This window comes from Heterodontus francisci, chromosome 18 (genome assembly GCF_036365525.1).
Source record: "Heterodontus francisci isolate sHetFra1 chromosome 18, sHetFra1.hap1, whole genome shotgun sequence".
Classification (NCBI taxonomy): Eukaryota; Metazoa; Chordata; class Chondrichthyes; order Heterodontiformes; family Heterodontidae; genus Heterodontus; species Heterodontus francisci.
This window is the reverse complement of record NC_090388.1, coordinates 6,219,471-6,235,747: the sequence shown is the minus strand read 5'-3', so window position 1 is coordinate 6,235,747 and position 16,277 is coordinate 6,219,471. Positions and strand designations below refer to the sequence as shown.

General features: G+C 44.8%; 1 protein-coding gene across 1 annotated transcript in view; it reads left to right on the top strand.

Annotated features, from left to right (window-relative positions):
- The window catches only part of med21 (mediator complex subunit 21), a 31,832-nt gene extending 16,022 nt beyond the window's left edge, over positions 1 to 15,810 (top strand). Inside the window, exon 4 of the mRNA XM_068050170.1 lies at positions 15,246 to 15,810. Coding sequence (XP_067906271.1) covers positions 15,246 to 15,422 — 177 coding nt within the window. The 3' untranslated portion in view covers positions 15,423 to 15,810. The remainder of the gene's footprint in view (positions 1 to 15,245) is intronic.
- The last annotated feature ends 467 nt before the right edge of the window (positions 15,811 to 16,277 follow it).

The following is a 16,277-nucleotide window of genomic DNA, read 5'->3' as shown; positions in this document are numbered from 1 at the left end:
AGCTGAGAAAAAGTATTGGAGAAACTTGAGGGACTAAAATCTGACAAGTTCCCAGGACCAGATGGCCTACATCCAAGAGTTCTAAAAGAGATAGCTGCAGAGACAGTGGATGCACTGGCTATGATTTTCCAGAATTTCTTAGATTCAGGAATGGTCCCGTCAAATTGGAAGTTGGTAAATGTTACGCCACTTTTCAAGAAAGGAGGTAGAGAATTAGAATTAGAACATTACAGCGCAGTACAGGCCCTTCGGCCCTCGATGTTGCGCCGACCTGTGAAACCATCTGACCTACACTATTCCATTTTCATCCATATGTCTATCCAATGTCCACTTAAATGCCCTTAAAGTTGGCGAGTCTACTACTGTTGCAGGCAGGGCGTTCCACGCCCTTACTACTCTCTGAGTAAAGAAACCACCTCTCACATCTGTCCTATATCTATCACCCCTCAACTTGAAGCTATGTCCCCTCGTGTTTGCCATCACCATCCGAGGAAAAAGACGCTCACTATCCACCCTATCTAACCCTCTGATTATCTTATATGTCTCTATTAAGTCACCTCTCCTCCTCCTTCTCTCCAACGAAAACAACCTCAAGTCCCTCAGCCTTTCCTCGTAAGACCTTCCCTCCATACCAGGCAACATCCTAGTAAATCTCCTCTGCACCCTTTCCATAGCTTCCACATCCTTCCTATAATGCGGTGACCAGAACTGCACGCAATACTCCAGGTGCAGTCTCACCAGAGTTTTGTACAGCTGCAGCATGACCTCGTGGCTCCGAAACTCGACCCCCCTACTAATAAAAGCTAACACACCATATGCCTTCTTAACAGCCCTATTAACCTGGGTAGCAACCTTCAGGGATTTATGCACATAGACACCAAGATCTCTCTGTTCATCTACACTACCAAGAATCTTCCCATTAGCCCAGTACTCTGCATTCCTGTTACTCCTTCCAAAGTGAATCACCTCACACTTTTCCGCATTAAACTCCATTTGCCATCTCTCAGCCCAGCTCTGCAGCCTATCTATGTCCCTCTGTACCCTACAACATCCTTCGGCACTATCCACAACTCCACCGACCTTAGTGTCATCTGCAAATTTACTAACCCACCCTTCTACACCCTCTTCCAGGTCATTTATAAAAATGACAAACAGCAGTGGCCCCAAAACAGATCCTTGCGGTACACCACTAGTAACTAAACTCCAGGATGAACATTTGCCATCAACCACCACCCTCTGTCTTCTTTCAGCTAGCCAATTTCTGATCCAAAGCTCTAAATCACCTTCAACCCCATACTTCCGTATTTTCTGCAATAGCCTACCGTGGGGAACCTTATCAAACGCCTTACTGAAATCCATATACACCACATCCACTGCTTTACCCTCATCCACTGCTTTACCCTCATCCACCTGTTTGGTCACCTTCTCGAAAAACTCAATAAGGTTTGTGAGGCACGACCTACCCGTCACAAAACCGTGCTGACTATCTCTAATGAACTTATTCTTTTCAAGATGATTATAAATCCTATCTCTTATAACCTTTTCCAACATTTTACCCACAACCGAAGTAAGGCTCACCGGTCTATAATTACCAGGGCTGTCTCTACTCTCCTTCTTGAACAAGGGGACAACATTTGCGATCCTCCAGTCTTCCGGCACTATTCCTGTCGACAATGACGACATAAAGATCAAGGACAAAGGCTCTGCAATCTCCTCCCTAGCTTCCCAGAGAATCCTAGGATAAATCCCATCTGGCCCAGGGGACTTATCTATTTTCACACTTTCCAAAATTGCTAACACCTCCTCCTTTTGAACCTCAATCCCATCTAGCCTCGTAGCCTGAATCTCGGTCTTCTCAACAACATTTTCTTTCTCTACTGTAAATACTGATGCAAAATATTCATTTAACACTTCCCCTATCTCCTCTGATTCCACACACAACTTCCCACTACTATCCTTGATTGGCCCTAATCTAACTCTAGTCATTCTTTTATTCCTGATATACCTATAGAAAGCCTTAGGGTTTTCCCTGATCCTATCCACCAATGACTTCTCGTGTCCTCTCCTTGCTCTTCTTAGCTCTCCCTTTAGATCCTTCCTGGCTAGCTTGTAGCTCTCAAGCGCCCTAACTGAGCCTTCACGTCTCATCCTAACATAAGCCGCCTTCTTCCTCTTGACAAGCGCTTCAACTTCTTTAGTAAACCACGGCTCCCTCGCACGACAACTTCCTCCTTGCCTCACAGGTACATACTTATCAAGGACACGCAGTAGCTGCTCCTTGAATAAGCTCCACATTTCGATTGTTCCCATCCCCTGCAGTTTCCTTCCCCATCCTACGCATCCTAAATCTTGCCTAATCGCATCATAATTTCCTTTCCCCCAGTTATAATTCTTGCCCTGCGGTATATACCTGTCCCTGCCCATCGCTAAGGTAAACCTAACCGAATTGTGATCACTATCACCAAAGTGCTCACCTACATCTAAATCTAACACCTGGCCGGGTTCATTTCCCAGTACCAAATCCAATGTGGCATCGCCCCTGGTTGGCCTGTCTACATACTGTGTCAGAAAACCCTCCTGCACACACTGGACAAAAACTGACCCATCTAAAGTACTCGAACTTTTGTATTTCCAGTCGATATTTGGAAAGTTAAAGTCCCCCATAACAACTACCCTGTTACTCTCGCCCCTGTCGAGAATCATCTTCGCTATCCTTTCCTCTACATCTCTGGAACTATTCGGAGGTCTATAAAAGACTCCCAACAGGGTGACCTCACCTCTCCTGTTTCTAACCTCGGCCCATACTACCTCAGTAGACGAGTCCTCAAACGTCCTTTCTGTCGCTGTAATACTCTCCTTGATTAACAATGCCACACCCCCCCCTCTTTTACCATCTTCTCTGTTCTTACTGAAACATCTAAATCCCGGAATCTGCAACATCCATTCCTGCCCCTGCTCTACCCATGTCTCCGAAGTGGCCACAACATCGAGATCCCAGGTACCAACCCATGCTGCAAGCTCACCCACCTTATTCCGAATGCTCCTGGCGTTGAAATAGACACACTTTAAACCAGGTTCTTGCTTGCCAGTGCCCTCTTGCGTCCTTGTAACCATATCCCTGACCTCACTACTCTCAACATCCTGTACACTGGCACTACAATTTAGGTTCCCATTCCCCTGCTGAATTAGTTTAAACCCCCCCGAAGAGCACTAGCAAACCTCCCCCCCAAGATATTGGTACCCCTCTGGTTCAGGTGAAGACTATCCTGTTTGTAGAGGTCCCACCTACCCCAGAAAGAGCCCCAATTATCCAGGAAACCAAAACCCTCCCTCCTGCACCATCCCTGCAGCCACGTGTTCAACTCCTCTCTCTCCCTATTCCTCGCTTCGCTATCACGTGGCACGGGCAACAACCCAGAGATAACAACTCTGATTGTTCTCGCTCTAAGCTTCCACCCTAGCTCCCTGAATTTCTGTCTTAAATCCCCATCTCTCTTCCTACCTATGTCGTTGGTGCCTATGTGGACCACGACTTGGGGCTGCTCCCCCTCCCCATTAAGGATCCCAAAAACACGATCCGAGACATCACGAACCCTGGCACCTGGGAGGCAACATACCAACCGTGAGTCTCTCTCGTTCCCACAGAACAGTTAGTTCCCCTAACTATGGAGTCCCCAATGACTAATGTTCTGCTCCTCTTCCCCCTTCCCTTCTGAGCAACAGGGACAGAATCTGTGCCAGATACCTGTACCCCATTGCTTACCCCTGGTAAGCCGTCCCCCGCAACAGTATCCAAAACGGTATACCTGTTGTTGAGGGAAACGGCCACAGGGGATCCCTGCACTGCCTGCTGGTTCCCTCTCCTTCCCCTGACGGTAACCCATCTACCTACTTCTTTTACCTGAGGTGTGACTACCTCCCCATAACTCCTCTCAATAACCTCCTCCGCCTCCCGAATGATCCGAAGTTCATCCAGCTCCAGCTCCAGTTCCCTAACGCGGTTCTCGAGGAGCTGGAGTTGGGTGCACTTCCCACAGATGCAGTCAGCAGGGACACTCTTGGCGACCCTTACCTCCCACATTCTGCAGGAGGAACATACAACTGCCTTAACCTCCATTCCCACTATTCCAAATTCCCAACAAATCTACTGAAAAACCAAAAAAACAAAAAGTCAAAACTTGTTAGGTTAGCAATCCAACGGACAGAACTTCCTAAATAAAAAGCTTACCTTATCAACACACCAGAATCCTTTTTTTTGGTTAGAGGAGGAGGGTGGGTGGGAGACACTACACGTGTAGTGTCTCGGGTACAGCCACCACACAAATATATACCTTTTTCCTTACCCAGCAGTCCCCTGATCCTCCGAAAACAAAAGGGAATTCACTTTTAAACTTACACTGAAATTGACTTCACAGCAGTAAGCCCGTTCACGCACCTCCGTTGCTATCAAAGCTGCAGTCACCGAAAACTGAAATTGACTTCACAGCTGTAAGCCCGTTCATGCACCTCCGTTGCTATCAAAGCTGCAGTCACCGAAAACTGAAATTGACTTCACAGCTGTAAGCCCGTTCATGCACCTCCGTTGCTATCAAAGCTGCAGTCACCGAAAACTGAAATTGACTTCACAGCTGTAAGCCCGTTCACGCACCTCCGTTGCTATCAAAGCTGCAGTCACCAAAACTAAAAGAAAGAGATTTTGAACCACGCAAATATATACCTTTTTCCTTGCCCAGCAGTCCCCTGGTCCTCCGAAAACAAAAGGGAATTCACTTTTAAACTTACACTGAAATTGACTTCACAGCTGTAAGCCCGTTCACGCACCTCCGTTGCTATCAAAGCTGCAGTCACCGAAACTAAAAAAAAAGTAGAGAGAAAACTGTGAACTGTAGGCTAGTTAGCCTAACGTCAGTCGTTAGGAAGATGTTGGCAACTATGATCAAAGAGGTCTTAACATTGCACTTGGAAAAGCTTGGTATTATTAGAACAAGTCAGCATGGTTTTACTAAAGGGAGACCCTGTTTGACAAATGTATTAGAGTATTTTGAGGATGTAACTAGTACGGTAGATAAAGGGGAACTAGTAGATGTTATGATCCTGTAGTTTTTTTTTCTTTTCTGGGAAGTATCCGGTGTGCCTTTAAGGCTGTTAAAGGATCAGTACTGTTTTAAGAACTAGCTAGCAAGCCTCAGGAATTATTAAGATGATGCATTTTGGTTGCTGTTGGATACATCCATACGGAGAGGGAACCAACCAGCTTCAAAGAATACATCCTGGTTACCCGGCAACAGTCATTTGGAGATCAAGGATAAAATATACAATGTTGCCATTACATTTTTGAACTGGCTTTTAGTGGAAACAGACTGTCTAACAGACAGAGACACACAGATTGTCTGCCAGCATATACTGAAGGAAATAAGAGAGAGCTCTCCTTCTGTCTGTTTTAAACCCTATTTATTATACTCTCAGAATTCTGACAAGTCAAGCCAGATTAATTTCTTGAAAGGAAAATAACCAATTACTTTAACTACTGAACTGTAATTGCTGTGTTCGTCGTTGAACTGTCCTCCAGTTGGAGAACCTTTTTTTCCCCATCGGATGGGGCTGCGAGGACGACAAGCAACCTTGGACTGTTCCACGTTGGAAGATTCCACTTCAGGAGTGAAAATCTGCAAGAACTTTTTTTTTAAATGTTATTTATATCTTAGTAGTGTTTAAGAATTTAGTCTTTCTAATTAAACAGTTAATTTGTTGATCTAAAGACACCTGGTTTGGTTAGGCTCATTCAGGAGTTAATAGATGGTTCAATTTGTCTGTGGTTTTCTTTTAATTTGGAAAGTTTAAAGTGATATGTTAGGCGATCTGTGGAAGGACGAGACTGAATTGACTAGTAGGAGAAATGCACTATCAGAATCACATATTTTGATTGGAGGTTTTGTCTTGAGCGGTCGGTCGTAACAATGTAGTATACCTGGATTTTCAAAAGGCATTCGGCAAGGTGCTGCACGAAAGATTAATGGGCAAGATAAGGTGTTGGGGATAATATATCGCGTGGATAGAGGATTGATTAACAGACAGGAAGCAGAGAGTGGGCATAAATGGGGCATTTTTAAGTTGGCAGGCAGTGTATAGTGGGGTGCTGCAAGGATCAGTGGTGGGGTCTCAGCTATTTACATTCCATATTAATGACTTGGAGGAAGAGAGACAGAAAGCAATGTATCATCAGCAAACTTAGATACAAACTTCAGTGGAAAGGTGAGCTGTGGGGAGGATGCAAAGATATAGACCGGTTAAGTGAGTGGGCAACAAGACGGCAAATGGAGTATGATGCAGGGAAGTGTGAAGTTAGTCATACAGCAGAGAAACAGGCCCTTCGGCCCACCGCATTCATGCCGAGCATAATGCCTATCTATATTAATCCCACCTACCTGCATTAATTCTATATCCCTCTATGCCTTGCTCATTCAAGTACCTGTCCAGATGCCTCTTAAATGTTGCTACTGTTCCTGCCTCCACCACCTCGTCAGGCAGCTCATTCCAGATACCACCATTCTTTGTGTGAAAAATGTACCCCTTTGATCCCCTTTAAACCTCCTCCCTCTCACTTTAAATCTATGCCCTCTAGTTTTAGTCACTCCTACCATGGGAAACAGACTCTGGCTATCTACCCTATCTATGCCTCTCATAATTTTATATATCTCTATCATGTCTCCTCTCGGCCTCCTTCGCTCCAGGGAAAACAGACCCAGCCGATCCAATCTCTCTTTATAACTCAAGCCCTCCAAACCAGGCAACATCCTTGTGAATCGTTTCTGCACCCTCTCTAGCTTAATCACATCTTTGCTGTGGTGCGGCGACCAGAACTGCACACAGTACCCCAAATGCGGCCTAACCAACGTTATGCACAACTGTAACATGACGTCCCAACTCTTGTACTCAATGCCTCGGCCGATGAAGGCAAGCATGCCATATGCCTTCTTCACCACCCTGTCTACCTGTGTTGCCACTTTCAGGGAACTATGTACTTGCACCCCAAGGTCTCTCTGCTCAACAACACTCCCCAGTGCCCTGCCATTCACTGTATATGTCCTGCCCTGGTTTAACTTCCCAAAATGCATCACTTCACACTTGTCTACATTAAATTCCATTTGCCAATCCCTTGCCCACTTTCCCAGTTTATCTATATCCTGTTGTAACCTTAGACAACCTTCTTCACTGTCCAGTATACCACCAGTTTTGGTGTTCATCTGCAAGCTTACTAATCATGCCCCCTACATTCACATCCAAGTCATTAGTATATATGACAAACAACAGAGAGCCCAGCACCGATCCCTGCGGCACACCGCTGGTCACCGGCCTCCAATCTGAAAAACAACCCTCTGCTACCACCCTCCGCCTCCTATCACCAAGCCAATTTTATATCCAGTTTGCTAGCTCACCCTGGATCCCATGTGTTTGAATTTGTTCAATTTGATTGTAAAAATAGAAAAGCAGAATATTTTAAAGGTGTGAGACTGGTAAGTGTTGATCAGAGAGATTTGGGGGTACTCTTACAAGGAATGCAGAAAGTTAACCTGCAGGTGCAGCAGGTTATTAGGAAGGCAAATGGCATGTTGGCCTTTATTGCAAGGGGATTGGAGTACAGGAATAAAGAAGTCTTACTAAAATTGTACAGGGCATTGGTGATACCACGCCTAAAATACTGTGTGCAGTTTTAGTCTCCACATTTAAGAAAGGATATATTTGCACTGGAGGTGGTGCAGTGAAGATTTACTAAATTGGTCCCTGGGATGAGGGGATTGTCCTGTGATGAGAGGCTGAGTAAATTGGGCCAATATTCTCTGGAGTTTTGAAGAATGAGAGGCGATCTAATTGAGACATGCAAGATTCTGAAAGGGCTTGATAGGGTAGAAGCTGAGAGATTGTTCCCACTGGTCAGGAACTCTAGAACAGGAGGGCACAGTCTCAGGATAAGGGGCCAATCATTCAGGACTGAGATGAGGAGAAATTACTACACTCAGAGGGTAGTGAATCTTTGTAATTCTCTATCCCAGAGGGTTGTGAATGCTCCATCATTGAATACATTTAAGACTGGGATAGATTTTTTTTTGTCTCACAGGGAATTAAAGGATATGGGGAGCGGGCAGGAAAGTGGAATTGAAGCCCAAGATCAACCATGATTGTATTGAATGGTAGAGCATGTTCAATGGGCCATGTGGTCTACTTCTATTTCTTGTGTTCTTGTGACTGTCCTTACACTATTTCTTGGATAAGGGTGTCATATTTGTGGGAAATCGGGGATACTTCCAGTGTCCAGGGCGAACAAGTGTGCAGGAAGTGTCTCCAGCTGCAGCTACTCAAAATCCGCATTTCAGATCTGGAGCAGTGGCTGGGGATGCTGGAGTATCGCGAGGCTGAGATCATCGTAGATAGCATGTACAGGGAGGTGGTCACACTGCAGGTAAAGACTGCTCAGGCAGAAAGGGAATGGATGACCACGAGGCAGAGTAAAAGAACTAGGCAGGTAGTGCAGGAGTCCCCTGGGTCCATCTCCCTTTCTAACAGATTTTCTGCTTTGAATACCTTTGGGGGAGGCAGCTTCTCGGGAATGCAGCAAGAGCCAAGTCTGTGGCACCAAGGGTGGCTCAGCTGCACAGGAAGGGAGGAAAAAGAATGGGAGAACTATAGTGATAGGGGATTCTATCGTAAGGGGTACAGATAGGCGTTTCTGTGGCTGCAGATGTAACTCCAGGATGGTATGTTGCCTCCCTGGTGCTAGGGTCAAGGATGTCACTGAGTGGCTGCAGGACATTCTGAAGGGGGAGGGTGAACAGTCAGAGGTCGTGGTTCACATTGGTACCAATGACATGGGTAGAAAGAGGGATGAGGGCCTACAACAAGAATTTGGGGAGCTAGGTAGCAGATTAAAAAGCAGGACCTCAAAGGTTGTAATCTCTGAATTACTCCTGGTGCCATGTGTGAGTGAATATAGGAATAGGAGGATAGAGCAGATGAATGTGTGGCTGAAGAGATGGTGCAGGAGGAAAGGCTTTAGTTTCCTGGATCACTGGTTCTGTTTCTTGCGAAGGTGGGACCTGTACAAGTCAGATGAGTTGCACCTGAACCAGAACTGGACCAACATCCTTACAGGGAGGCTTGCTTGTTCTGTTGGGGGGGAGTGGGGGGGGGGGGGATTTAAACTAATTTGGCAGGGGGTTGGGATACAGAGTGGAGGTACAATAGGGGGTGATGCTCAGCCAAGTATAGAAGAGAAACCAAGTCAGTCTGGAAGGCAGAGCAAATGTAGACCTGTTGAAGCACAAGCGAATAATACAAGTCTGGACTGCCTCTATTTTGACGCAAAGAGTCTTGCAGGTAAGGCAGATGAATTGAGGGCATTAATACATGGGAATATAATAATATTGCTGTCAGAGACATGGTTGAGGGAAGGGCAGGACTAGCAGCTTAATCCAGGGTATAGAATCTTCAGGCGTGATGGGGGGTGCTGTGTAAAAGAGGATGTGGCTTTGCACTATTGATCAAGGAGTCAATTACTGCAGTAAGGAGGGATGATATCTTGGGTTCCTCAAATAAGGATATATGGGTAAAACTTTGGGAGTGTACTGCAGGCCTCCAGTCTGGGAGAGATAGAGGTGCAGATATGTAGGCAAATCTGAAAGGTGTAAAAATAATTGGGTAATGATAGTTGGGCACTTCAACTTCCCCAATATTAACTGGGATAGTCTTAATGCAAAAGGCTTAAAGGGGGCGGAATTCTTCAAGTGCATCCGTGAGAGCTTTTTGAGCCAGTACGGAGAAAGTCCTACAAGAGAAGGGGCAGTACTGGACTTAATCTTAGGAAATGAAGCCAGACAAGTGGTAGAAATGTCAGTAGGGGAGCATTTTGGGGATAGTGACCATAACTAAGATTTAAGGTAGTTATGGAAAAGGACAAAGATGGACTGGAAATAAAGATTTCAATATGATAAAACAGGATCTGGCCAAAGTGGACTGCGAGCAGCTACTTGTAGGACAGTCTATATCAGACCAGTGGGAGTCAGGAAATGGAGTTCAGGGCCAACATGTTCCCGTAAAGGTGAAGGGTAGGACCAACAAGTCCAGGGAACCCTGGATGTCAAGGGATAGAGAGGAGCAGAAAGGAAAAAAAAGGAACCTGCTGGCAGATTCAGAGTGCTGAAAACAGCAAAGGCCTTTGAAGAGTTTCGAAAGTTTAGGGGGGTACTTAAAGTAATTAGGAAAGCGAAGAGGGGGCATGAAAAACTCTGGTGGGCAAGATAAAGGAAAATCCCAAGGCGTTTTATAAGTATATTAAGGGAAAGAGTAGGACCCATTAAGGACCAAAGTGTCAATCTGTATGTGGAGCTGGAGGGTGCAGGTGAGGTTTTAAATGATTGTTTTTCATCTGTGTTCCCTATAGAGAAGGACGATGTAGGTGTAGAGGTCAGGGAGGGGGATTGTGATGTACTTGAACAAATTGGTATTGAAAGGGAGGAGGTATTAGTGGTTTTAGCAGGTTTAAAAGTGGATAAATTATAGCAGGGGCTCTGACACAAATTTTCAAATCCTCTCTGGCCACAGGAGAAGTGCCAGAGGACTGCAGGACAACGAATGTGGTACCATTATTCAAGAAGGGTAGCAGGGATAAAGCAGGTAATTACAGGCCAATGAGTCTAACATTAGTGGTAGGGAAACTATTGGAAAAATTTCTGAGGGACAGGATTAATCTCCACTTGGAGAGGCAGGGATTAATCAGGGACAGTCAGCATGGCTTTGTCAGGGGGAGATCATGTCTAACTAACTTGATGATTGAATTTTTTGAGGAGGTGACTAGGTGTGTAGATGAGGGTAAATCAGTTGATGTAGTCTACATGGACTTCAGTATGGCTTTTGATAAGGTCCCGCATGGGAGATTGGTTAAGAAGGTAAGAGCCCATGGGATTCAGGGCAATTTGGCAAATTGGATCCAAAATTGGCTTAGTGGTAGGAGGCAAAGGGTGATGGTCGAGAGTTGTTTTTGCGAGTGGAAGCCTGTGACCAGTGGTGGACCGCAGGGATTGGTGCTGGGACCCCTGCTGTTTGTAGTGTACATTAATGATTTAGACGTGAATATAGGAGGTATGATCAGTAAGTTCGCAGATGACACGAAAATTGGTGGTGTCGCAGATAGTGAGGAGGAAAGCCTTAGATTACAGGGCGATATGGATGGTCTGGTAAGATGAGCAGAGCAGTGACAAATGGAATTTAATCCTGAGAAGTGTGAGGTGATGCATTTTGGGAGGATTAACAAGGCAAGGGAATATACAATGGATGGTAGGACCCTAGGAAGTTCAGAGGGACCTTGGTTTACTTGTCCATAGATCACTGAAGGCAGCAGCACAAGTAGATAAGGTGGTTAGGAAGGCATGTGGGATATTTGCCTTTATTAGCTGAGGCATAGAATATAAGAGCAGGGAGGTTATGATGGACCAAAACACAAAATGCTGGAATCACTCAGCAGGTCTGGCAGCATCTGTGGAAAGAGAAGCAGAGTTAACGTTTCGGGTCAGTGACCCTTCTTCGGAACTCTGGGAAGGGTCACTGACCCGAAACGTTAACTCTGCTTCTCTTTCCACAGATGCTGCCAGACCTGCTGAGTGATTCCAGCATTTCTTGTTTTTGTTTCAGATTTCCAGCATCCGCAGTATTTTGCTTTTATTTTAGAGGTTATGATGGAGCTGTATAAAACGCTAGTTAGGCCACAGCTGGAGTACTGGGTACAGTTCTGGTTGTCACACTATAGGAAGGATGTGATTGCACTGGAGAGGGTGCAGAGGATATTCACCAGGATGTTGCCTGGGCTTGAGCATCTCAGTTGAGACTGGATTGGCTGGGGTTGTTTTCCTTAGAGCAGTAAAGGCTGAGGGGAGACCTGATTGACGTATACAAAATTATGAAGGGCATTGATAGGATAGATAGGAAGAAACTTTTTCCCTTAGCAGAGGGGTCATTAACCAGGGGGCATCGATTTAAGGTAAGGGGCAGGAGGTTTAGAGGGGATTTGAGGAAAAAAAATTTCACCTAGTGGATGGCTGGAATCTGGAACACACTGCCTGAAGGGATGGTAGAGGTAGCAACCCTCACAACATTTGAGTAGCATTTAGATGAGCACTTGAAACGCCATAGCATACAAGGCAATGGGCCAAGTGCTAGAAAATGGGATTAGAATAGATAGGTGCTTGATGGCCGGCATGGACACTGTGGGTCGAAGAGCCTGTTTCTGTGCTTTATAACTCTACTTGCTGCTCTCCAATCCTCTGGTACCTCCCCTGTATCCAGGGAAGATTGGAAGATTATGGCAAGCCCTTCTGCTATCTCCATCTGCACTTCCTTTAGCAAGCTGGGATGCAAACGATCCAGGCAGGTAACATATCTACCCTAAGCATAGCCAGCCATTTTACTACCTACCCCTCCCCCCAACCCCCTCCTTTTTATCCTATCCATTGCCTCTACTCTCCCAGCTTCTACTGATACTTTGTCAGCCTCCATTTCCTTAATGAGCACTGATACAAAGTACTCATTAAGTGTATTAGCCTTGCCCTGCACCTCTAAGCAGATATTGTCCTCTCTATCCCTAATAGGCCCCATGCCTCCACTTACTACCGTTATCGACATAACATTGTGTAAAATTAAGAATGATTTTGTAAGATGGTGATTTATTTTGGGAAAAGGCACAAATTTTACAAAAAAGTATTTGTACCATGACAGTCTCTTCAGCTAAGTTGTATAAACCAAGCTTCTGTCCACTTGTTCAGTGGATGTTCAAAGATCTTGTGCCAGTAACTGAAGAGAAACAGGATGCTCTCTAGCCTGATTCTGTGTGGTTCTTGAGAAAAAGAATGAAACAAAAGTACTAGCTCCTGTTGGCTCTCTGTGCAGGGACTGGAGTTTTGTTGTTATGGAATGGCTCCTGTCATTGCTGATAGCAGTCACTGTGCCCCAAAAGTAATTCATTGCATCAAGTGCTCAATTTGTTCTATCCGACTGCCACCAAAAAAAGTAAATTACCTGATTGTGGGACCTTGGTGTGAGCAAAATCACTGACCCGTACCTACATGGTAATTGTTACTGCACTTCAAAAGTGCTCTGTGACTTTTTAGACCTGATTCAAGGTGCTATATATAAATAGGTTCTTCCTTGAATCACCCAATAAAACACTTACAAGTGCCTTTTATTAATGTGCTAGATTGTAATTGATTATCACTTGTAAACTGATGATCAGTTTAGAGTCTCAGTACCACAAATATTTACTTATTTGCCATGGAAACTGTAAATTATTTTCCTGTTAAATAGTTTGGATTACAGAGCAATCTGTGCTGTTACTGAGGTGTCAGTTAGGAAAATGTATGACAGCATGGGAGACCGAAATCTATTTCGCACCCTTCACAGCCTGCAGAGTGCTCTTTTATTTGAGGCAATTAAAACGGCTGTCTAAATTTTAGTTTTTTACAGAAACTTGGTAACTATGCCTTTAAAAGAAAACAGTTTTGTCATAGCTTGTAGAAATTAACCCTATTCTGGTCCATGATTCAGGAAGTCGTGTTTTGAATAGTCTTGAACTCCTGTTTGCACAGAGAATCTACTCTAGGTAATTAGAAGGACAAGGGCAGCAGATGCATGGGAACACCACAACCTGCAGTTCCCCCTGTAAGTCTCTCACCATCCTGATGACACTATATTGCCGTTCCTTCGCTGTTGCTGGGTCAAAATCCTGGAACTCCCTTCCTAACAGCACTGTGGGTGTACCTACCCCACATGGACTGCAGCTGTTCAAGAAGGCAGCTCACCACCACCTTCTCAAGGGCAATTGGGGATGGGTAATAAATGCTGTCCTTGCTGGCGATGCCCACAACCCATGAAAGAATGACAAAAAAATCATTGTCAATTTTGTGGGACTGCCCTTAAGTCTCCAAGAGTTAAAGATTAATCTCCAGGGCACTGCTGCAAGAAAATCAGGTGAAAAATCATGGCATTTTTTACAAGTTTTTAAAAAAAAATTTTCATTGAAGCCATGGAAGGTTTTGAAAACTAGGAAGAGTATTTTAAAATTGAGGTTTTCCTGGACTGGGCGCTAACATAGGTAAAGGGTGAACAGGACTTGTTGCAAATTATGCTATGGGCAGCAGCGTTTCAGATAAGCTGAAGTTTAAATGTGGGACCAACAAGGACAGCAGACTGAATATTAGCAATGCTATGGCAGTTCTGCATGTGTTCAGTATAGAACAAAGAACAGTACAGGAACAGGTCATTCGGCCCTCCAAGCCTGCGCCAATCTTGATGCCTGCCTAAACTAAAACCTTCTGCATTTCCGGGGACCGTATCCCTCTATTCCCATCCTATTCATGTATTTGTCAAGATGCCTCTTAAACGTCTCTATCGTTCCTGCTTCCACCACCTCCCCCGGCAGCAAGTTCCAGGCACTTCCATAAGCTGGTTGTAGATTGATCAAGGAGGATTGTAAGTATGCAAGAAATAATGTTATATAAATTGCAAGCTCTACTGCCATAAATAAATTAAATATTTCATTAAATATTATATAAATGCAATAAATGAAATATTTTTGCATAAAAGGAACCAAGCAGAAAAGTTGTGAAAGTTAAAATTATGCAACTTCCATTGCTGTATTATGTCAGAAACGAACCACTTCACTTGCAGGAGAAAGGTTAATACAATAAGAAACGCAGAAGGCAAGAACTTCTATTTATAAAGCATCTTTCACAACTTCAGGATGTCACCATTGAACTTTTGAAGTGTAGTCACTGTTGTAATGTGGAAAATACAGCAACCGTTTTGCACGCATCAAGATCCCACAAACAGCAGTTTGTTGGTTAAGGGATAAGTATTGGTCAGGACACTGAGAGCTTCCCTACTTTGTCCCGTGGAATCATTTTATCACCACCTAAGAGGGCAGAAGGAGCCTTGGTTTAACCTCTCATTCAACTAACGGCACCACCACAATGCAGCACTCCCTGAGTGCTACTTAGTCACTTATTTAGAGTCATTCACAGCACAGAAGGAGGTCATTCAGCCCATCGAGTCCATGCCAGCTTGACTTGCTATGTTTAATAGAGGAGCCTGAATTTGTGTCTGCTTGAGTGTAGTCATCTGGTTTTAAAATATTTTCATAGAGTAAATGCATTCAGTATACATTCCTGCCATACTGGGATAACCCTGTGTCTCCCAACATCTAGGCTGCGAGCTTGCGTCAACTGGAAGAGGAGAACCATGAGGCTGCAGCTCGGCTGGAAGAAGTTGTTTACCGGGGAGACGTGCTGTTGGAGAAGATACAGAGTGCATTAGCGGACATTGCCCAGTCACAGCTTGGGACAAGAAGCAATAGTCGGAGTCAGCATGCCCCCGATTCCTAGCAGCAGGAGGCAGTGTGCTGCTCAAAAACTGGTGGTGCAAACCACACTCTTATGCAAAAACAACTGCAGCTTTTTTTCTGTGGAGCGGAAGGAGGGGAAAAGGAGAGAAAAGGGTTTTCGTAAAATTTTTAACCTCAGTGCTGATGTTTAACATTTATTGGTGTTTTCCAAGGAGCTTGAAAAGAGTAAACACTTTGGTTGTGTGACATAATCTGGTGATGCAATTTAATGTCGGAGTAAATCTGGAGTATTCTTACCCTTCTCCCAGCCCCTCCCCCCACCAGTTTTCCTCTGTGCTCAGTTTTTTAAATTCAAAGATGCATGTTGGGTTGAAGGTGTCTCCACTGCTTTGGGATCTGTGTTAATGAATAAATTCAGTGCTTCCATACTGTGTGGTCTTCTCTAATTTCATCCTGAAAGGTGTCCTTCCAGATGTTGCATTCTCAGTTTTGAAACTGGATGCCGCTCAATGGGTAACATTTATCCCTGTGTTCTGTAAAGCACTGTATAGGAATCCAATGCTAAAAGTGGCTGTGACCATGTCGTTATAAACGGCTTTAAATTTGCAGCTAACTGACTGTCCCATGTTCTGTTGTCTAATGGTTTTCCTGAATACCAGCTGTGCTGTAGGTGGGGGGCTATCGATCATATATGAAGCCTCCAGTGACACTATGGGCAATATAGTGCGTCAACGAGGAGATAACAGTGCAACCCCTGCATCCCCACGTCCTCCGTGAAACCTGTTCCCACTGCTGGCAAAAATGGGTCTCCCTCGGGCTGATAGAGGCCCACGCGCTACAGGAGCTGGTGACCCGAGTGCCATAAACAGTGCTGTAAGTCTTCTCCACCAGCAGA